Below are 25067 nucleotides of genomic sequence, written 5' to 3' on the forward strand. Positions count from 1 at the left end.
GGTTTCAGCACCTTAATATATTACAAACACCATAAATGAAACACCGTGTCTTACCAGCCATATTTATTGAACGACAATATACACATAAGAAGAAGAAAGAGAGAACAGATACACAGAAGTCGCAACAAGGAAGGAAGAGAAAACATATACACAGAGGTATTTTCATCAGTTCTCCACAAACATTGTCTAAAATGAGACTTGTGGTTCGGAGAGGAGAATAACGACTGACAAGCTTTATTTTCAAATGTATATATATAGGATATACTATGTTTAATCTTGTACAATCTTCAAAATAACACACAGCACAATTATAAAAAATAAATACAACACGAAACATCACATAGAAATCTGAATCACAATACTGACGAATACATTCCCATTCTATCCATGGATTTAAATATAAGTGCATTAACAAAAAGTAAGTAACTGTTTGCCATGGCACCAATGCAGCTGCTTACTTTCCGCATGATGGCTTCGGTGCACCTGGCGGGGCCGGTGGACCCGGTGGTGCCGTTGGTGCCGCTGGTGCCTGTGGTGGTGTTGGTTTCGTTTTATGAGTTTTCATTGGCTCAACGCTCATCTTTTCAGCTATGCAGTTCTGAAATATTATGAAAGGAATAAATTCTTAATTTTTAATCAGTTTGAAATATACATTTTCAGAACAAAGTTATGGACATTTTAGAATTTGGACTTATTCAATAATGCGTAACACTTCCCAATAGTTTTCTACTAAAATTATGGTTTTCTACAGAATTTATATAAGTCTTTGACAGCGGCAATGCGAGCATAAGCAACTATCTTGCGCAACGTAACTGACTCATTCTCCTTGGTGTAAGTTTATTCAGAAGTTAGGTTCATTACCATGGAATTAAATTTTGTTACAATGTATGCTCTGCAACCTTATGCATGTATAAAAGGAATGGACCCAGTATAATTAATGCAGGTAACCTGATCTTCTTCCTTATGTTGCATTGTTATCATCATCATCATCATCACCATTCATCATCATCAAGCGCAATCTCCTGTCATCCCGTCACAGCTCTCCATCGACTCTCTGTTCCATTCTTCTCTTGCCTTCTTAAATCAGTCCATTACTCCTTTCAGCCTTGTGTTTCCAGGTCTTCCCCTTGGCCTTCTGCCCCTACTTCCATTCCATGCATTCTTCTGAATATCCACGAGTCCTCTATTCGTTTGGTATGCACATACCACCTTAGTTGACATTTCTCTCTTCTTTCTTGTTAGATTCCTCTTTCGTGTCTCATTTTTCAATATGTCTCTTTTGTAACTCCCTTTTTTTCTCTCTTCCGTTCATTGCCCAACTTTCTGATGCATAGGTTAGTTCTGAAGCAATAGGTATGGTATATACAGTGGTACTTTTATTTTTTGGGTCACATCCTTGCTCCAGATCAGTCTTCTAACATTTGGAAGAAATATATATGCCTATTCTCCCCATTCACCAATCTCCTTGTTGACATGATACAGGCTTTTGGGCTTATGTCGTGTCAAGAAAATAAGGTGAAATTCGTTACGTTTCGTAGACAGCTATGATCTGCGTCATCAGAACAAAATCTAGATTGTCCTCGAGAGAGGTTTCTAAAACAATGAGGTTTGAAGTTAGACGTAGTTGCGTCCAAAAGCCTGTATCATATCTATAAGTACGAGCCGTGAAATCATCAATCGCAGCAACCTCCTTGTTGTTTCTACTACCTTCCTTTGTAAGGGGAAGTCAGATGGAAACAGATCACCTGGTGGAAAGTATAGTAGAATATTACGTCCCTTAAAATAAATCACCAGAACTGTTAAGACATTTATCCCACTGTCAATCCCATTCTTGAGATGGAACCGCCTCTGTACCCAGTCATACACATCGTCATCTGATGTAAACCGATCTCAATACGGTCAATGCACAAAGCCATGAAGATACATTGCAAAAACTGAGGCACGCCATAAAGTAAAAACTCCTGAGCATGCTATGAAACGGCATTACTCTTCTTCATGCCAATGCCTGCCTCCATACGCCAACTCTGTAAGAAATACACTTCAAAGATTTGGGTGGGAAACACTTTGACAACTTTTCTACAGCCCAGATCTCTTTCCAGGCGATTTGCGCATAGTTTAGAAGCTGAAGAAAACATTCGTGGACTTCAGTTTGTGTCAGACAACAAGCGTGTGACTGGGTACACATGTGGTTCTGTCGACAGCTCAGCAGCATTTTTAAGAATGGAACTGCCCATCCCAGTGGTATAAATATCTTAACAGTTCTGCTGATTAGTTTTGGGATATGAAAATTATGTTCTACTGTACTTTTTGGCAGGTGACTCCTTACACTTCTTACATATTTGAAACATTCCACTTTCTTCAGTCTTTCTTCTCCAAGGAGTACATCTAGCTAGGTATTTGGCCAGTATTTATTCCTTATTGGCATCAGTAACTGACATTTTTATGTTGAATACCTTCGTATAGTATTCATCGAATAGTATTCATTGCTTCTGCCAAATCTTTTAACGGCTTCTGTACTTCTTCCTCCTTACTACTCCATACCATCACGTCACCTGCAAACACCACTGTCTTCATCTTCTCTTCCCTAGTTATTCCTGCTAATGTCCATGTTTTAAACCTTTCCTTTGCTCCAATTAGCCTGTTCTCTACCTTCTTACCTTCACACAACTCACACTACCAAAGTCATCTCTGTGTAGGTCATGAAGACTCTTGGAGTAGCACCAAGTGGAATAGAAGTGTTAACCCTATACCCGGCTACTTTTATCTCCAGCAATTCATCCGATACGGTACTTTAATGATGATATACGCTGAGAAGAAGAAGAACAGGTAAATGAAAAAATTATCATACAGATAATGGAATACCCATGGAGCAACGGTATATAGAGACTTCAACTCTTAATTTACGATTAAAATCCTCGACCCGACCGTAAATTGAGCCCGAGACCCTATGAATCTATGGCCACTATACTGACTATTCAGCCAAGGACCCTGACGTAATAGTAATAATAGTCTGAGTGAAACCCAGGGCCCTGTGCCTCCCCAGAAGTGAACGTTTCACTTCTAACTTTTCCAATGTTCTGACTCAGTATTCTTTTCACTACCTTCCAGATGAACCAAACATGTTGACGCAAGTTAAATAGACTGATATAACTTGAAAACAATATTCTTTAACCCTTGGGTAAATAATGGCAATATCGGGCTCGAATCATCATCATCGTCGTCATTATTATTATTATTATTATTATTATTATTGTTATTATCATTATTATTATTATTATTACTATAAAATGGGGTTCAAAGTCAGGTTGTGAGTTTCACAAATAGGAAAAATCCTCTCAGTTTTAATTACTGCGTTGATGGTGTGAATGTTCCTTTTGGGGATCATTGTAAGAACCTAGGTGTTAATATAAGGAAAGAACTCCGTTGGGGTAATCACATAAATATGATTGTAAATAAAGGATACACATCTCTGCACATGTTTAGGAGGGCATTTAGGAGTTGTATTAGGGATGTAAAGGAGAGGCCATGTAAGTCTCTGGTAAGATCCCAACTAGAGTATGGTTCCAGTGTATGTGACCTCACCAGGATTACTTTATTCAAGAACTGGAAAAATTCCAAAGGAAAGCAGCTCGGTTTGTTCTGGGTGATTTCCGACAAAAGAGTAGAGTTACAAAAATATTGCAAAGTTTGGACAGGGAAGACTTGGAGAAAGGAGACGATCTGCTCCACTAAGCGGTATGTTCCGAGCTGTCAGTGCAGAGATGGCGTGGAATCACATCAGTAGCCGAGTAAGTTTGAGTGGTGTCTTTAAAAGTAGGAAATATCACAATATGGAGATAGAGTTGGAATTCAAGAGGACAAATTGGGGCAAATATTCGTTTATAGGAAGGGGAGTTTGGGATTGAAATAACTCACCAACGGAGATGTTAAATAAATTTCCAATTTTTTTGCAATCATTCAAGAAAAGGCTAGGCAAACAACAGATAGGGAATCTGCCCCCTGGGCGACTGTCCTAAATGCAGATCCGTAGTGATTGTTTGATTGATTATTATTATTTACGTAATCGGACGATGGTATTGTTTGTGAGTTTATGTCTTGAAACATGTGCTGTATATATTTTTATGAGTTTAGTTAATGTAAGAACCTGTAATTAATAGTATATAATTTATTGTTCCTTACATATATGGTGTATAATCCACAGTAATATTGTGCAACACACTGTAACATTCAGAATAACATATTTTGACATTAGATGGTTTTAGAATGTTCTTTACGTTATAACTATGTTATTAAGCACTCTAGAATTTACTAGAAGATATGTTGTGACATATCCTTTCAGAAGCCTGGCCAGGCAACCTATATAAAGAGACAGTCTCGACGGTGGAGTTAGTTACTGTTTAACAGGAGTTATTCTTGTGAATTCGTGTTGTGCCGACATGCTACTGTGGCAATCAGCAGTCAACTATTCAAATGGCAGTCGTAGTCTAATGATTTCTCCGTAATATTGTTTTGTTTGTGACGGCGGTTCATTAGGTTATGTGTGTTTAATGTGTAAATAAACTCCGGGTAGGCAAGTGACAGTATTTTGCTTGTGTCTCTGTGTACCGGTATACATCATTGCTGACCGTGACAGGACGTAAAAATTTACGAGTAAATACGAGTGTAAGTGCGAAATAGATCAAAATGCAAGTGATACTAGAAAATATGTCCGTACAACAACTCAAGGACGAACTCACCAAGAGAAATATTCCGACGAACGGCAAGAAGAAATCGTTTGCAGACGCGGTTACGAGAAGATCTCTTAGGAAGGCTTTCATCGTGGTCGACAAAGATTCGGAGTAGTCATCCGAAGAAGAGGTAAATATAACAAAATGTGCTAAGTTAACGAATATGATACAGGGACTCAATTCCACTTTAACGGACATTTCGATAGTAAATGACAAAATCTCGGACGTTGATTCACGAGTTAATTCCAAGTTAAGGGAGCAAATTTCGAACGTAAATGACAAAAGTTTAGACGTCAATTCCGCCCTAACAGAACAGGTTGCAGACCAAATTTCGAAAGTACATGACAAAATTTCAGACGAAATTTCTCAAACTAATACTGTTTTAACCGGACAAATAGTACACGTGTACACGTAGGTTTATAATGAAGAACAGGGCCTAGAGTAAAACATTTTCATTATAGATGACAAAATTTCATCCCAAATTAGCGTCGTCACCAATCGAATAACGCAGCAGATATCGGACATCAGGCCAAACCAGGGACAGGTTGAAGAGATCTATAGTAGGGTAAACCAGCTGGAAGGGGTTGTCTCGAACCTCAAGGAGGAGGTGGAAATCCAAGTTTCCGGCATAAACCAAATCGTTGAGGGGAGAATTTCTACTGTTGAGGGAAATTTTGAAAGTCTTATATCTGCCCTTGAGAGAAATTTTGTGAGCCGTATTTCTGCTGTTGAAGGAAGGTTAGAAAACCGCTCTTCGACCATTAGGGGAGATGTGCAGAATATAAGAGAAAGCATCCTTCACGCAGTAGAAGATAGATTAAATCGAATAGTACGTATCGCTACAGCTATAATCCCTTCAAACCTAATCGGCAATACAGGACACCTATACCCGAAGGTGAGAGACTTCCGGAATTCCACGGATGACTGGAAGGGAACCCGACTAGCTTCATCGAGGTATCGGTCAGTTTATCGGGAAGGACTAATCTACCACAGGAAAACTTCGTGCAACTCATCACACCGCGACTAAAGGGGCAAGGTGCCCCTTGCTGAAATAACTTGAAGGGCTTAAATTTAAACTGAAGCTATTTCAAGAGGGAATTCCTCGCTAAGTTTAATTCCGTATGGGTGAAGAGCTCCGTGCAAAGGAAACTGCTGGCTGAGGCAAAACCCACTGGCATGAGAGCTAGCGCCTTCGTCCTACAGAAGTACCAGCTCTTCAAGCGTCTGCACCCAGAAGGAAGCGATAACGAGATCTTACCAGACCTCAGAGAGCTACTCCACGATAAGATTCGACCCCTAGTGAAAGTATCACAACCAAGATCCTTTGATGATCAACGTAGAATCATCGCCCAGTTGGAGGAGGAACACAAGAGCAAAGCTACGGAGAAACCAGCGCAGTTAGGAATTGCTACCAGTGTGGAAGACCGCGACACCTGAAGAACAAGTGCCCAGCCTGGACGTCGGAAAACTAGGCCTAGCCCATTTTGGATTGAGGGGGGAGGATAGGGCCGGGAACAGGAATGCTCCTCCAGACACAACAAACAAGTAACCCTGGTCAAGTAGGAGAGGGATTCGTCAGATTGTGAGTAGAACAGGCCAACCCCGCCCAGCTAACATCTTAAAGTTAGGCAACGAGAATTTTTCAACCAGAGTCGACAGCCAAGCAAACCATTTATTTGTCAACGGGACTGTTCCCAGATTACTACCGCCTATGTAGCCTCACCATCTCGAAGGGTAGTGGGAGCAGTGGACGGGGTAACTTATTCCATCCAAGGACAGACTTACCTAACCGCTAAATGCATGGACCTGCCTATTGTAATTGACGTTGCAGTGGTTCAGAACCTAATACGCAAGTGTAATAGACTGATATAACTTGAAAACAATATAATTTAACCCATGGGTAAATAATTCCAATATCGAGCTCGAATTATTATTATTATTATTATTATTATTATTATTATTATTATTATTATTATTATTATTATTATTATTATTATTATTATTATTTACGTAGTCGGATGATCACACTGTTTGTGAGGTTATGTCATGAAACATGTACTCTATACATATTTATATATATAAGTTTAGTTAATGTATGAACCTGTATTTAATAGTATACAATTTATTACCTGTATATACGATGTACTGTATAATCCATCTTTGACACTAGATGGTTTTAGAATGTTCTTTACATTGTAACTATGTTATTAACCACTCTAGAATTTACTAGAAAGTATGTTATAACATATCCTTCCAGAAGCCTGGCCAGGCAACCTATATAAAGAGACAGTCTCGACGGCGGAGTTAGTTACTGTTTAACAGGTGTTATTCTTGTGAATTCGTGTTGTGCCGACACGCTAATGTGGCAGTCAGCAGTCAACTGTTCAAGATGGCAGTCGTAGTCTTATGATTTTTCCGTAGTATTCTGCCGTCTCCGAGAGAACCGAATCTGATGTAAACAAAGAACATTGTGTATCCGTATGTATCCATCCGCGGTCTGAATGCTTATTGGAGAATCACCGGGCTACTTCCGAGCACATGGCAGGAACCATGTGGGCAGTCTAGAAACTGTCGTTACTTCGCTTGATTGAAGATATTACATCAGAGTTAGCTCTACATTGACAGTTGCTAGATACCACTGATGTCAACATGTAGTTGACACGCAATTGTGATGCGGATTACGAGACAAATTACAGTATACTCACTGTCCGCGAGAAGTAAATATTAATGGAATTGCAAATGGCATCTGGGTATTGAACATATCAGAAAAGAAAAGTAGATTTGAATTTATGGCCGAAACGTAAATATGTAATAATTCAATAACAACAGCGCATATAAGTAAAACTTCACACATTTAATAATTCATGTTACCGTGTTTTGGTGGTAGTTATGCATGAAAGAAGGTGCTGGGTGGTGAATGGGTCTCAAGCTACTAAAGTGAAATTAATTTTAAAATTTAACAAGGTTATATTTTCTTTTCAAAATTAGGTAACAACAAATAGAACAGGTACTTAGTAGCCGAAACACGATTGACAAATACATTTACATAGGTACCCCATTTGGGGTTTCAAAAGTCAGAAACATAATTCTTGAGCAATGAGCCCAACCTTACAATGAACACCATACAACAAAGGGGCCGAAAACCCCCAAACATGCCAGAAACATCTGCTTCCAATTACATCCAAAAGCCTCCTTGAGGCAGAAACACAATTTTCAAAAAGGGCAACTTCCCCCTAAAATACAAGCCTATCATAGGCCACTCCGAACTCCACCTTTAAGCCGTCCTCAAAGGACATATACACAGGGGCAAAATACCCAACCTACTGAGGTCTGTTAAATAACAAGAAGATTAATACATGACCTCTAAAATACAATTTGAGAGGAGGCGAACTTGCACTCCTAATACACTTTGCTTAAGACCTACTTGGCACTAGGCCGTTAATACAAGGGCTAATCCCATACTACAGAGGTGACTTAATAGCAATTTACATTACATTACGGAAGAATTGGTTGAGAAAAATAAGTTCACCTCAGGACGATGTGAGTGGGAGCTCGAGAGGGTTAAGCACTCTCTATCCCGATATGTCGTTTTAAAAGAGAATATATGAAAAGAGTAGTTACATTTTAGGAAAAGGTTACATGGTTGAACGCTTAGAACCCGCCCCGAAAGTTAGACTGCTGAGCTAGCAAAGAAAGAAGTTATTAATCGGCCATTACCTTGTTGTTGACCGCTGCCGAAGAAAGAGGCGCTTCCCGCCCCCTGCTATGTACTTAACACACTGAAAGATGGAACACAAGTGGCCCGGAGACCCGAAAATCAGCAGTTTATATCCTCTCGCGGAAGGTTATAGGCGTTAGGGGAAAGAAAACACCCTCCCACAAACTCTTTATTGGGTAGGACCCCGCAACAGATTCAAGTTGGGGGAAGATACACCAGATTGGTCAGAAATTAATAGAAGAAATTCGGGATTGGATACATTCATAACAAGGGGAAGAAAGGGGTAAATATTGCCAACTTAAACAATGACAGAAAGAAATTTAACAAAGAACAAACTCTTGAAATTAAATTTTCTCCAAAAAAATAGTTCTTTGACTCCGCACTAGGTTGCACTATTGTAGATCTTCAGTAGTGTCCTCTAGAAGAGAAAGTTCACACTTCTTACTTCAAGCGAAATAAAAACACATCAAAAGTGACACAGTTCTAAAACTCCAAAATTTACAGGTAGTGACATCTTCTGAGAAGGTAGAAAATTAATAACGTCAATAAAGTTCAGACTTCCTCCAGCAGAGGAGTTTTAACTGGCGCGCATTTAAATTAGCGGCGTGGAGGTGTACCACCCGGTACAGACCTCGCCCCCCCAAAAGTTCCTCCAAGGGGTAACACAGAAGAACATAAACTTTTGTTTGAAAATAAGGTCCAATAAATTGCAGAAGTATTTGAGAAATTTCTTAATTCAGTTCCAAAATTTTTGTTGTAATTGGTAACGTAAGGTATTTATGTTTGTAGAAGGCGAATTTCTGAAGATAATCTTTTAAAAGGTGATGAAAAATTTTGCAATGTCCACCAAATTTGTTGTTGAATTCCCAAGTGTAGTCATCTCTTATAGTGACTGTCCATGTAGTTGATGTTGATGAAGTTGGATGGCCAGACCGGCCGTTGCAGCTTGCGTCCAAAGGAGGCCGCTCGGACCCCTCAAGTACCCTGAGATACCGCTCGCCCGCACTATGAGGGGAGCAGAGGTGTTGAAGCACGCCGCGCCCGCGGTGAACATATACAGGCTGCGGGCAAGTAGCAGGTCGTGCGCCGCACATCAGCCTTGGCCGGGAGGAGAGCTCCGGCTCGCCGAGCACACGTCGTCCTCGCTGGGGCCGAGGGGGCCCGTCCTCTGCTCCAGTTGCTGCACGGCGCCGCGCGGCTGCGGGGGCACTGAAACATTAAAGCTTGGCGGCAGAATTGTGTTGGATCATCATCTTCTTTGAGGGTACAGGCTTGTGGAGAGGTTGAGGGGCCAGCGGCGTGCGGATATCCATGGCATTTACTCAAATCAAGCCACAGTGTGTATTGAAGCAGGAGACGGGAGCGTGGTAATGGCCGAGGCAAGGACAGAATGGCAGTTTAACGGATCGGGGAAGGGTTTACACGAGGCTTACATATAAGACCAAAATATTATAGAAGGGGCAGAAAGCCTTAAAAGTTGAACTCAAAAAAAAATATAACCTTCATATTCCTTTCAAATTATATGAAGCAAGTTGACACAAAATTTACACTGGTTTCACCTGTGACAGGTGAACCCTAAATATCCTCTCAGTGGCTGGATTGCTTACTAACAACGTAACTGGCGTAAGAAAATCGAGAATTATACAAGGCCCATGAAATCTGGGGGCAAGCTTGCCCGCGGGAACAAAATTCTTGACCATCACCTGGTCACCTACCTTCAAAGTGGTGGGTCTCCGTCCACGATCATACTTTTCCCTAACCTTTTCATGAGACACTTTAAGATTGGCTTTAGCCTTCTTCCAAAGATCTTTAATGTTATCCGGATCTATTGTCTCGGGTAGAATGTCATTCAGAGACCAGAGGTTAGAGAGCGGCGAGTTGGGAACAAACTTGAACATCAAAGAAGCTGGAGTAAACTTGTGAGATTCATGAACCGCCGAATTCAAAGCAAAAGCTATCCAATGCAGGGACGTGTCCCACCTGGAATGACCTTCATGATGATAGGCAATAAGTGCGGACCTGAGATTACGGTTAACCCGTTCAGCCAGGGATGGTTGAGGGTAATAAGCAGAAGTAGTTACATGAGAGATGGACAAGTCAAAACAGAATTTACGAAAAAGATTAGATGTAAAAGCCTTAGCATTATCAGATACAATATATTGACACGGACCAAAAGAAGCAAAAATAGAATTTAAGCAGGTAATGGTAGACTGAGCGGTAGCCAGCTTAGTCGGAAATAACCAAGAAAATCTGGTAAAACCATCTACGCACACAAAGATGAACTTGTTAGCATTACCCTTTGACTGGGGGAAAGGTCCTACATAATCGATATACAGACGTTCCATGGGGCGCGACGCTTGATGCGAAGACAAAAGGCCAACCTTGGTGGACATGGTGGGTTTACTGAGCAAACAAGATTTACAAGCTTTTACAAGTTCACGAATTTCGCCGTCCATACCTTTCCAGATGAACATTTCACGAATCTTTTCACGGGTTTTAAAGATTCCAAGATGCCCTCCTAATGGGGTCTCATGATAATACTTGAAGATCATAGGTACCAGAACCGCTGGAACAACAACTTTCATCAACTTATCATGCCTCGAAGGGCAACATAAAACACCATTCCTCAGAACATAAGGGACAACATGTTCCCCAGAAGAAAGGGTTTCCATTATCGGAGCCAGCGTCGGATCTTCACGTTGGTATTTCTCAATATCCCTAAAAAGCATGGGAGCATCTGTTAGGATGGCATTAACCTCAGATAGCATGGACTCGGGAGGTGATGAACTGTCGACCTGTTCATGGTTCTCAACGTCATCTGAAAACATACGGCTGAGTCCATCAGCGACAACATTTTCGGTACCTCTGATATGCCTGACGTCAAATTGGAAGGCAGAAATACGGATGGCCCAACGGGCTATACGACCAGTACGACGCGGCCTACCTAAGACCCAGCTTAAGGCTTGATTATCTGTCTCCAGGTCGAATTTAACATGTTCCAGATAGAGACGGAACTTCTCTAAGGCGAATAAGACTGCCAAACCTTCGAGCTCATAGATGGAATACTTGGCTTCTTGAGCCGACAAAGTCCTAGATGCATAGGCGATGGGGCGCCTCCCTAGTTCAGTCTCTTGAAGAAGGACTACAGCTACCGCTGACGACGACGCGTCGGTTTGGACGATGAATTTCTTCGAGAAATCAGGCATAGCAAGTACAGGGGCATTACAAAGTGCTAATTTAAGGTCTTCAAAAGCGGCTTGTTGAGAAGGTCCCCACTCGAATTTGATGCCTTTCCTACGAAGAAGGTTTAAGGGCGCCGCTCTATTAGCAAAGTTAGGAATGAACTTCCTGAAGAAATTCACCATACCAATGAACCTGGCGATACCTTTAATGTCCTTGGGAGGTTTAAAATCACGGATGGCCTGTGTTCTAGAATGATCGACTGCTACACCATCGGGTGACACAATATGCCCTAGGAAAGACATAGAGGGCTTAGCAAAGGCAACCTTGGACAACTTAACAGTTAACCCAGCCTTACGAAGGCGATCGAGAACTTCTCGCAGATGATCTAGATGTTTTTCAAAAGTCTCTGAAAATACGACGACATCGTCCAAGTAGTGATATAAGTACTCAAATTTGATGTCGGAGAAGACCCTATATAGTAGCCTAGTGAGTACAGCTGCTCCCGTGGGGAGCCCGAAAGGCACGCGGTTGTATTCGTATAAATTCCAGTCCGTGGCAAACGCTGTAAGATGTTTAGACTCTTCGGCAAGGGGAATTTGATTATAGGCCTGATTCAAGTCCAAGATAGTAAAGAACTTGGCCTTACGAAACCATGAAAAACAAGAATGAAGGTCGGGAAGGGGCACAGATTGTAACACCACCTTCCGATTGAGAGCCCTGTAATCAATGACAGGCCTGAAGCCTCCTTGGGGTTTCGGGACTAAAAAAATAGGCGAAGAATACGCTGACTTAGAGGGCCTAATAATACCATCCTTCAACATCTGATCGATGATTTCTTTCAGAGCCTTCATTTTAGGTGGAGATAGCCTATAAGGTGGAAAACGGACAGGAATCGAATTCGTGACCTCAATTTTGTATTCAATAAGGTCAGTAACACCAAGAGTATCAGAGAACACCTCTGGAAATGACTGACATAATTTACGAATACTATCAGCCTGCTCCTCAGGTAGATGTCTAAGGTCTAACAACATCTCATCCTGGGTAGGCGAAATAGATGAACATGACACATAATTACACTTAAACAAGGGAATTTTACAATTGGACGCAAATTTGAATGTGCACGACTTACTCTGAAGATCGAGCACAAGACCAGTGTGAGAAATAAAGTCCGCTCCCAGTATGATGGGGCAAGACAAGTGCTTAGCCACAAACAATTTAATTTTCCATGTAAATTTAAAAATACGAATTTTGACCAGTACGGAACCTAGAATTTCTAATGGAGATGAATTAGCCGAAACATATTGAATAGGAGATGAGACGTAGTCAGGTAGTTTACAAACAGCTTTCAATTTAGAATACCATTCAGCCGAAATAATCGAACAAACACTCCCTGAATCTAAGAGAGCTGTTATAGGCTCGTTATTTAACTCAACCTTAAGAAAAGGAACAGGTGCGGGGGTATCCGCCGCAATCCTAAGACACTCTTTAGGGCATTCAAAAGATGAATTTGAAGGCTTATCGTTCCCTGAATTCTCGACCTTTTTGCCAGGGGCTGAGCCTTGTGAAGCAGAATTAGTTGACTCAGCCGCAGCCACTAGTCACTTTTGATTGTTGTTGGAAGTTACACCAGAAGTTGAGCAGGAGGGGGTGCTATTCGAATTGGGACAATTCTTTGCGATATGTGAGAAAGCCCCACATTTAAAACAGCCTTGTGATGAACCCGCTCCATTATTTGCCCTACTAGACTTGATCAGAGGACACTTGTTGCGCAGATGGTCAGGCGACCCGCAAGCATAACATTTACGGGGATTGACTGGTCGGCGAGGTGGAGGCCGAGTGTTACTAAAGGAAGGCGGGGGTTCTTTCGCGACACGCAAAGAATCGGCGTATCTAACTCCTTCCGCTGAGACGGCCAATGCTTCAAGTTCAGAGAAGGTTTGCGGACACGCCGCGAAACACAAATATGACCTATAGGGAGGTGAAATTCCCTCTACAATAGCCTGTACAATCTGATCTTCAGGAAAATGAAGGGCAAACACCCTAGTATAAAACTTAATGTCCTGTATGAAATCAGCCAAGTTTTCATCCAAGCGCTGTACACGATAATAGTACTTCTGAATAAGGGAGGACCTGGCCCTAGCAGGGATGAAGTTAGCTAGCAAATGGGCATGGAAATCCTCAATAGATGATTGCTCGGCAATGGCTCTTACGATTTTATCAGAGAGAATACCAATAGCATACGGATAGATAATTTGCAAGATTTGACATGGAGAAAGAGAAAAAACAAGGGCATGATCCTGGAATTCCACTAGAAATCTTAAAAATGAAATTACGTCACTGGTGGTATTAACGGAAAACTTAGAAATACCTCTGAGCAACATTGCCAATGGATGAGGCAAGCTACTAAACCCGGGTGACATAGTAGGTAAAGGTTTCAATGGCAAAGAAGTTAATTCAGAACGGATGTTACTCAGCGATGCACGGCGTTCAGATTCGTTGTCCAATGGGGCAGAGATAGTTTGAGCAGCGATGGTTTTCCTATTTACTTCTCCCTTAGCAGGTTCTTCCTCGCTACCTACATTCACTATGGTGGGCTGATCAGATTTGGGAGGAACTTCCCCAGTTAACAATTGAGTGACCTTACTAGATAATTCGGAAATATTTTCCAGGAGCTTACTAGCTTCCTTCCTCTGAACGTCATTCAGTTTTAGAGACAACAGATCGTTAACCCTATTCGAAAAATGATATAACCTGCCTTGCACACGCTTAATTTGATTCGGAGACGGATCATTTTCATCAAAAAAACTAACTACAGAAGCTAGCCCAGTAACATTCTCCGTGATCGTGGAAAGAGGATCGTCAATTTCTTTCTCTCCCAAATTGGGGATGGAAATGGGCAAATCCAGGGACTCTCTAAGCTTGTTAGTGTCTATTGCAACCGTGCCTCCAGATTGCACATTTCTGATAGTTAATTCATAGATCAACTCCTCCTTGCGCAAATAGTTAAGAAGGAGAACATCGCGAGGGCCGGGCATGATGACAGACCAATTTTGAAAAGGTCAAAAAATTCCAGCAACTGAGAAAATGGTTAGAGTTCGGATCAAAACAATGTATAGCCGTCAAAAGGGGCTAAATTGAGACCCATTCAACCACGCTCTGCTACCACTTGTTACCGTGTTTTGGTGGTAGTTATGCATGAAAGAAGGTGCTGGGTGGTGAATGGGTCTCAAGCTACTAAAGTGAAATTAATTTTAAAATTTAACAAGGTTATATTTTCTTTTCAAAATTAGGTAACAACAAATAGAACAGGTACTTAGTAGCCGAAACACGATTGACAAATACATTTACATAGGTACCCCATTTGGGGTTTCAAAAGTCAGAAACATAATTCTTGAGCAATGAGCCCAACCTTACAATGAACACCATACAACAAAGGGGCCGAAAACCCCCAAACATGCCAGAAACATCTGCTTCCAATTACATCCAAAAGCCTCCTTGAGGCAGAAACACAATTTTCAAAAAGGGCAACTTCCCCCTAAAATACAAGCCTATCATAGGCCACTCCGAACTCCACCTTTAAGCCGTCCTCAAAGGACATATACACAGGGGCAAAATACCCAACCTACTGAGGTCTGTTAAATAACAAGAAGATTAATACATGACCTCTAAAATACAATTTGAGAGGAGGCGAACTTGCACTCCTAATACACTTTGCTTAAGACCTACTTGGCACTAGGCCGTTAATACAAGGGCTAATCCCATACTACAGAGGTGACTTAATAGCAATTTACATTACATTACGGAAGAATTGGTTGAGAAAAATAAGTTCACCTCAGGACGATGTGAGTGGGAGCTCGAGAGGGTTAAGCACTCTCTATCCCGATATGTCGTTTTAAAAGAGAATATATGAAAAGAGTAGTTACATTTTAGGAAAAGGTTACATGGTTGAACGCTTAGAAACCGCCCCGAAAGTTAAACTGCTGAGCTAGCAAAGAAAGAAGTTATTAATCGGCCATTACCTTGTTGTTGACCGCTGCCGAAGAAAGAGGCGCTTCCCGCCCCCTGCTATGTACTTAACACACTGAAAGATGGAACACAAGTGGCCCGGAGACCCGAAAATCAGCAGTTTATATCCTCTCGCGGAAGGTTATAGGCGTTAGGGGAAAGAAAACACCCTCCCACAAACTCTTTATTGGGTAGGACCCCGCAACAGATTCAAGTTGGGGGAAGATACACCAGATTGGTCAGAAATTAATAGAAGAAATTCGGGATTGGATACATTCATAACAAGGGGAAGAAAGGGGTAAATATTGCCAACTTAAACAATGACAGAAAGAAATTTAACAAAGAACAAACTCTTGAAATTAAATTTTCTCCAAAAAAATAGTTCTTTGACTCCGCACTAGGTTGCACTATTGTAGATCTTCAGTAGTGTCCTCTAGAAGAGAAAGTTCACACTTCTTACTTCAAGCGAAATAAAAACACATCAAAAGTGACACAGTTCTAAAACTCCAAAATTTACAGGTAGTGACATCTTCTGAGAAGGTAGAAAATTAATAACGTCAATAAAGTTCAGACTTCCTCCAGCAGAGGAGTTTTAACTGGCGCGCATTTAAATTAGCGGCGTGGAGGTGTACCACCCGGTACAATTCAATGAAATAAAATTCTAGAGGGGAACTTATAGCATAGAAAAGGCAATATTAAAACAATAAAAAACGTGCAGTACCTTACGTAATCAGAATCTGATAAAGGACGAACTCCTTCCAAGTCGGCGCTTCTTCGATTTCTCATGTGTTGTTACCAATCCTTGGTGCAGTCGTTCGCTGCGCGCGCAATTAATGCTCCACTCGAAAACACCAGTGAACTCGGATGTCAACTTCGCAATATCCTTTAAAGCCAAGTCGGGTATTTCTCACAAAAAATATGAAACACATTCAATACAATTGTCTTCTCTCCACTTTTCAAAGGATTCCATTCGCGATGCTTAACGAACTCAACCCGGTGATCCACATTGCGCAAGAACAAGTACTCACTCACTCACTCACTCACTGTATCTGCTTGCTTCCCATGCTCACAGCTTAAGAAAAGTCCCTGGCGCTGTTCAGCTGCTGGTGGTGATGATTATTGTTTAAAGAGGAAGTACAACTAGGCAACCATCCGCTATATAACACTAATCAGAGAGAAAAAAGGAAGGGATCCGACACTTCGAAAAATTAAGTTATCGGCCAAAGGGAGACAAGGACCACTAAGGGCGTGAAAATGAAAGACTCCCTAGGCCTCCATACGTAATATCATCGGGGTAGGAAAAGAACAAGAGTTGACCAACAGAGGTCGGATAAGATAGACGAAAGTGAGGAGCTAGGCACAAATAAGTGGAAGCAATGCTGGGACTCAGCTGAGGGCCCCGTGGTCGCCAACCCACGCCCTAAATGTCAGAGCCCCTGGGGCCCCTTTTAGTGGCCTCTTACAACAGGCAGGGGATACCGTGGGTGTTATTCTATCGCCCCCACCCACACGGGGTGGCGCTCTTCAATTTGAAATGATTGTTTGTATTAAATAACAATGAATACAAATAGTTTTTATTATATTTTTCTGACTTAAATTATTTGATGAATTATATTTCGGACATTTTGCATTTAGGATCGCATTAGCCATGATGAGGCTAACGAATTATTTTCATGTCTCCGCGTATGTGTCCCGCGGCAGCAGTAAGCAATAAACGTTAACCCTGGCACGTGCTTATGTTTACATCACGATTAATTCTCTGGGTGAAATCTGTATAGTGTTTTGTTTGTGATGACAGTTGATGAGGTTATGTGTGTTTAATGTGTAAATAATTAATTGTAAATAATATCCGTGTACGCAAATGACAGCATTTTGTGTGCGTCTTTGTGCATACATCAATATTTCTACAGTCTCGGTTAAGAGGTCTCACTCATAAAAGTAGAATGTTGTATTACTCAGTATTGCAAGGAAAATTAACACCATAAAATAAGTATTAAATAACTTTTTCCTCTATATTATGTTAGATTTGTTCCCTGATGTAATGTATCTTGTCGTATATAACTGAGGACAGTGATTTTCTAATCTAAGGTTGCATCATTTATTACTGTCTCTCTTTGAAGCACAATATTGTTTAATGCCTACCGAACTCTTGTCATTAATTTATAGGAATAGGAATAAGAGACTGGAATAATTATCAAAGGAAATGTTTGATTCAATTCTAAGTTTTTGGAAATCATTTAAGGAAAGGCCAGGTAAACAATTGAAAGGGAATCTGTCACCTGGGAAACAACTCTCAAAGCAGATCAGTGATGACTGAGGTGTATATTATTTATATGATGTTGGAAAGATCATCATCTTTGTTAAAAAGATACTTTGAGATCTTGGAAGAATTTATTTCCTAAACTGTCAGCATCTCTTGAACCCTGAATCCAAGTATACAATAATATATATGAATATACAGTACATGGTTAGTCAGCTAAGTTGTACACCTCAAATTTCTTCTAATCTGTTAAAGATATAGACATTCTGTTAAAAAAAGTATTTAATTGCATTAAGGGGCTCATAAAACACTGCCCGTCCAATTCGTCTCAATCCTGTACATAATTAACCAAGAAACCAGTAGCAAATTCGTTTTTGTAAATGGGACTATACTAATTTCCCCAATAGAACAACTAAGAAAACGGTGAGAAGTTCAGTGATGTGATTATCATGCAAATCCAGTGAGTACGTTTTGGAGAAATTAAAGGGTTTCTTATGCGTTAGGCAGAAAGCGATGTGCCACTCGCTGTGATGCTGCATGACACACGACTTGTCGCTAAACACCTATACCTCGCCCTTATCTTGAATGGGCTCTGAAAAACGACAGCAAGATGTACAGCATTTCGGAGTCACAAAACTTTTGTTTCATTGACGTTACATCGGAAAGAGATAAAATAACACAGTGAAATGGTAATAATTAAATTGTCCTCCTCAGGAGTACACAGTAAATTGCATGAAATGAAATCAACATCTTCAAAATCCAATTAATGACATTGTCATTGGAGAAAATGGACGCAAAAATTTATGGAGAATATTATTGTTGGGCTCTTTGAACCTCCTTAAAGCCAACATGTAAGATCGACATAGTTAAAAGAGGCAGTGGTTGAGATGAGAATAAATTACGCTGGTATGCTACCATACACCACTGTTTAGACAGTATAGTTCAGGTTTTTTATTATTTTTATAAGCATGGTTTCATTCTTCCTCTTTTTAACCACTTCAGTTACGCAGAGAAATGCACAGTCATTCAAAAAGTGCTTAGGGTCCATGGTTAACTCTTTAGCATGCTCGCTTTTGGTCCAAGGGCGTTCGGGTTCAATTCTTGGCCAAGTCGGGGATTTTAGCATTTATTGGTCATTTCCTTTGCTTCGGTATAGGTGTGCGTGCCTTCAACATTAGATTTCACCCTATGTGGAACCAAATTCTCACTACATATTCTGCAGCTGTTACCGTCAAGGGACCTTCCAGGGACGTTCTCAACTCATGAGTCAAACGTTAACCAATTGCAACAGTCAAGTTTTAGGGAGGAAGGGAGTCTGAGATTGCTCTTGGTAAACTGTCAGAGTGTAGTAAATAAACAATTAAAATTAGGTACATTGATGGAATCTTATGAGACTGATGTGATGATAGGAGTGGAATCGTGGTTGAGAGAAGGGGTGGGTAATATAGAAGTATTTCTAGAAGGGTATACAGTCTGTTATAGATACCGAGGAGATAAAAAGGGAGGGGGGTGTTTATTCTGGTGAAGGAAACTTATTGTTCATATGAATGGTTTATCGATGAAAGTGATGAAATATTAGGGATAAAATTGTTTGTGATAACATAAAGGAGGTGGGAATTATAGGAACATATAGGCTTGGAAGAGAGGAAAGAGACATGGAAATATTTGAGAAAATAATAGATTATACTCATAATAATAATAATAATAATAATATGGTAATAATTGGGGGAGATCTAAACTTGCCTGATGTTGAATGGAATGGAGCTGCAAGTGAAGCCCATGAACAGAAACTGGCAAATAAGTTAATTTGGGAGGGAGGATTTATACAAGTAGTACAAGAACCGACTCGTCTCAATAACTTGCTAGATGTATTCTTGGTTAAACTATGGGAAATTGTTGATAAAACAGAGGTAATTGAAGGAATAGGTGACCATAAGGCTGTAATAATGGATGTAGGACTCGTACCTAAAATGCTTAGTAAGAGGGTCACACAAGACAAGAAATTATACAGAAAAACTAAAGTTGATGAATTTGGGACTTACCTTAAATCACAATTCAGTTGTTGGATACGTGAAGGGAGTAACGTGGATACACTTTGGGCTAAATTTAAAGGAATCATTTGGGAAGGAGAGAAGAGATTTGTACCTGTTAAGAAGGGTAAAATGACCTCAGACCCTGTTTATTATACAAGAGAAATAAGAAAATTAAAAAGAAAATGTAGAATACTAAACAGAAAAATCAAAGAGGGTAGGGAGAATAGAGAAACTAGAAAACAGCTAATGAGGGAACTGAATAGAGTGAAAAAGGAAGCAAAAGAGAAATATATGAATGGCATACTTCAAGAGCGTGATGACCACAAAGGGAAATGGAAAAAAACTGTATTCATATATTAGGAATCAAAAAGGAAAAGGAATCCAAATTCCTACAATGGTGGGAGAAGGGGCTGAACACTATTTAACAGATACTGAGAAAGCAAATCTATTTAGTAGGGAACTCAGAGATTCAATAGAAGATTGTTAGGAGTTGGAAACAGTAACAGAAGATAGAGAGGGAGAGACACATAGGGAAACAAGAAGCTTCTCATTCACAAATGAAGATATTTTCAGAAAAATCCAACTGCTTCAACAAGAAAAAGCAGCAGGAAGTGATCAAATTACTGGGGAGGTATTAAAGACAATGGGGTGGCACATAGTGCTTTATTTAAAATTTCTCTTTGACTATGTCATAAATAATATTGTAATACCAAAAGAATGGAGGAGTCTATAATAATACCCATTTATAAAGGAAGGGGTGATAAAAGGAAACCAGAGAACTACAGACCAATCGGCCTGACCAGTATAGTTTGTAAAATACTGGAGAGTTTAATAGCAAAGTACATCAGAGGGATATGTGATGATAAAAATTGGTTCATGAGGAGCCAGTATGGATTTAGAAAGAAATTTTCTTGTGAGGCACAACTGGTGGGATTTCAGCAGGACATATCAGATCAGTTGGATTCAGGAGGCCAGTTAGATTGCATAGCCATAGATCTTTCCAGAGCCTTTGATAGAGTGGAATATGGACTATTATTAAAGAAATTGGAGGGAATAGGATTGGACGTAAGGGTTATACGTTGGATAAGAACATTTCTAAATTCAAGAGTTCTGAAAGTCAAAGTAGGAAATCATATATCACAGGAAGAGAAAGTTTGGAAAGGAATTGCACAGGGTAGTATAATCGGTCTGTTACTTTTCTTAATATACACAAATGATTTAGGGAACAATATAACATCAAAAATAAGATTGTATGCAGATGACATACACTGACTGACAGAGCAAAAGCAACACCAAGAAGGAGTGGTCAGAACTTTATGCCAATTGCAGGGTAGACTGACGTCACTGAGGTATGCTCATGATGTGAAATGCGCCGCTGTGCTGCGCACATAGCGAACGATAAATGGGACACGGCGTTGGCGAATGGCCCACTTCGTACCGTGATTTCTCAGCCGACAGTCATTGTAGAACGTGTTGTCGTGTGCCACAGGACACGTGTATAGCTAAGAATGCCAGGCCGCCGTCAACGGAGGCATTTCCAGCAGACAGACGACTTTACGACTTTACGAGGGGTATGGTGATCGGGCTGAGAAGGGCAGGTTGGTCGCTTCGTCAAATCGCAGCCGATACCCATAGGGGTGTGTCCACGGTGCAGCGCCTGTGGCGAAGATGGTTGGCGCAGGGACATGTGGCACGTGCGAGGGGTCCAGGCGCAGCCCGAGTGACGTCAGCACGCGAGGATCGGCGCATCCGCCGCCAAGCGGTGGCAGCCCCGCACGCCACGTCAACCGCCATTCTTCAGCATGTGCAAGACACCCTGGCTGTTCCAATATCGACCAGAACAATTTCCCGTCGATTGGTTGAAGGAGGCCTGCACTCCCGGCGTCCGCTCAGAAGACTATCATTGACTCCACAGCATAGACGTGCACGCCTGGCATGGTGCCGGGCTAGAGCGACTTGGATGAGGGAATGGCGGAACGTCGTGTTCTCCGATGAGTCACGCTTCTGTTCTGTCAGTGATAGTCACCGCAGACGAGTGTGGCGTCGGCGTGGAGAAAGGTCAAATCCGGCAGTAACTGTGGAGCGCCCTACCGCTAGACAACGCGGCATCATGGTTTGGGGCGCTATTGCGTATGATTCCACGTCACCTCTAGTGCGTATTCAAGGCACGTTAAATGCCCACCGCTACGTGCAGCATGTGCTGCGGCCGGTGACACTCCCGTACCTTCAGGGGCTGCCCAATGCTCTGTTTCAGCAGGATAATGCCCGCCCACACACTGCTCGCATCTCCCAACAGGCTCTACGAGGTGTACAGATGCTTCCGTGGCCAGCGTACTCTCCGGATCTCTCACCAATCGAACACGTGTGGGATCTCATTGGACGCCGTTTGCAAACTCTGCCCCAGCCTCGTACGAACGACCAACTGTGGCAAATGGTTGACAGAGAATGGAGAACCATCCCTCAGGATACCATCCGCACTCTTATTGACTCTGTACCTCGACGTGTTTCTGCGTGCATCGCCGCTCGCGGTGGTCCTACATCCTACTGAGTCGATGCCGTGCGCATTGTATAACCTGCATATCGGTTTGAAATGAACATCAATTATTCTTCCGTGCCGACTCTGTTTTTTCCCCAACTTTCATCCCTTTCGAACCACTCCTCCTTGGTGTTGCATTTGCTCTGTCAGTCAGTGTAATTGTTTATAGGGAAATAAAAAACATTGAGGATTGTTCAGAATTACAAAGGGACCTTGGGAGTATCCAACAATGGGTTGAAGAAAATAATATGAATGTTAATGGAGGCAAATCAACTGTTACAATATTTACAAACAGGAGCTTTAAAACTAAATTTGAATATACTTTGGATGCGGTAGTTATCCCAAAAGATGGCAAGTGCAAATACTTAGTTGTGAGATTTGAAAGTAATTTGCATGGGAAGGGTCATGTTGATGACATTGTTGGGAAAGCATACAGATCGTTACATATCATAATGAGGCTACTTAAAGGATGCAACAAAGAGTTTAAAAAAAAGTTACTTAAGTATGGTTCGTCCATTATTCAAATATGCAAACAGTGTTTGGGATCTTCATCAAGAATACCTAATAAAAGAAATAGATAGTGTGCAGAGGAAAGCAGCAAGTTTTGTAACAGGGGATTTCAGGAGAAAAAGTAGTGTATCAGAAATGTTAGAGCAACTTGGGTGGGAAACTTTAAGTAAGAGAAGGGAGAAAACTAGACTTATAGGATTATATAGAGCCTATACAGGAGAAGAAGCATGGGGAGAAATCCGTGAGAGGCTTCAGTTGGAAAATAATTATATCGGCAGAACTGAGCACAAGTATAAAATTAGAAGGAATTTTAGCAGAAGCGATTGGGGTAAATTTTCATTCATTGGGAAGGGTGTGAAGGAGTGGAACAGTTTACCAGGGGTAATGTTTGATCCTTTTCCAAAATCTGTAGAGATATTCAAGAAGAGAATAAACAGCAACAGGGAAAATAAATGAAATGTTAGAGGGCATTCGACCAGTGCAGGCTATTGTAAATAAAATATGTGTGTGAAAAAATTAATTCCATCCCCTGGTCCATGGAGTTTGGACAGCCAAAGTAGGGGACTGCCTGTAGGGGTGAAGTACAGTGGGGACTTCGTGGGCCCTGGGACCGCTACGGTAGCTGTGAAGCCCCTTCAGGAACTCTGAAAGGTGTTGGCAAAAGGGGCTCTGGTTAAGACGCAGCAGGTCGTTATGCTACTTAGGTTCAAAATGGGTAAAAAAAGTAAATAAATGCAATGTAAATTTTAATCTTATACCAGTTGCATAGTATTATTTGAAATATTCCACATACTGTATATGAGTTGACTATGATTGTAAGTATAGGAGATATTATAAGTAGAATTTTGTATACAATATAAATTTATTAAGGATGATCTGTTTGTTTAATAGAAAAAATTGTTAGCGTAAATTGTATATTATTGTATTCTAGAAGAATTTTCTTCTCTTGTTAGTTTAAAATTTAGTGCTTGACAATAATGTATTTTAGTGTACCATTTGACACCGAGGTAGACACCTCATTTCCAAATAAAGAGATATTGGTTTGATTGATTTGATTCCTGGTTCAGCTCTTACAGGTGCAACGTAACATGCCATTTTCAGGGCATCTGTCCATTCCGTGCTAGAAAGGCCTTCGTGGTTTCTAACCCAGCGGTTTGCGGGAGGGGACTCCTTGTACAGACACACTCCCTGTCCTTTATTTTCAACTTGCACCATTTTTCAAATTCAGATTCTCGTAATTTATTTCTGAGTTTCTTGGTGTCATACTCACCGTGCCTGTTCTTCGTATCCTCAGTTTTACCATTTACGTTTAACTCAGTTAACATCTATTAATTTCTTCATCTAGGTTTGTAGTGGCTTCAATATATTGGTTCTCCTCCCGTTTCAGAATGTTGCAGCTGTTTATATTCTGCATCAAGGCTTCCCAGCTTGCTCTAAAAACACCTAACCCTTTGTACCATTTATGTGAGTAAATCATAGTCCGGAGTGTCAGTAGGAAGGGATAAGGTATCCTTTAGTGTACTCTTAACAAGTTTATCAGCACCTTCCAACAATCGCCGTGGTATTTTACCTGCAGGAACGCAGAGGACCTGGTAAGTCAACGTAGGGCAGACTGAAGAATTTAGAATTGAAAATTTCTGATCCGGATGAAGCCAGGGACAGGATGATAACGAGGTGAGTTTCTGCTGAAGTAGTGTCATTGATTTCTTGGAATCAAATAACGTACTATCTGCATAATTTACCTCTGACACATTCGCTCCTCGAAATACATTTAATCTCCATACCTTCCTCGACTGTAATGAGCCTTTCGTTTATTTCTCCTCTACTGATATTGATACCTTTAGATTTTCCACGGTTTATTGTTAGACCAAGTTTCGTCAGTTCTATTGCAGAGTGTCAGTTTTTCCTACAATAACCGTATCATCTGCAAAGCTTAGTATTGTTAAAGGTTGCAGCTCGTGGCTGTAAAGAATGGTGAAGAGCTATAACTCGTTCGGTTTCGAGCGACAGATTTAGGAACTTCTTTATTTGCTTACCCTCCAGGGTTGGTTTTTCCCTCGGACTCAGCGAGGGATCCCACCTCTACCGTCCCAAG

The 25067-nt window shown here is 41.0% G+C and overlaps 1 protein-coding gene across 1 annotated transcript in view; it reads right to left on the minus strand.

Moving 5' to 3' along the window:
* Window positions 1–233: 233 nt before the first annotated feature.
* The window catches only part of LOC136874544 (uncharacterized), a 99582-nt gene continuing 74748 nt past the window's right edge, over window positions 234–25067 (minus strand). Inside the window, exon 4 of the mRNA XM_068227929.1 lies at window positions 234–598. Within this exon, the coding sequence (XP_068084030.1) occupies window positions 455–598 (144 nt within the window). The 3' untranslated portion in view covers window positions 234–454. The remainder of the gene's footprint in view (window positions 599–25067) is intronic.

This window comes from Anabrus simplex, chromosome 5 (genome assembly GCF_040414725.1).
Source record: "Anabrus simplex isolate iqAnaSimp1 chromosome 5, ASM4041472v1, whole genome shotgun sequence".
NCBI lineage: Eukaryota > Metazoa > Arthropoda > Insecta > Orthoptera > Tettigoniidae > Anabrus > Anabrus simplex.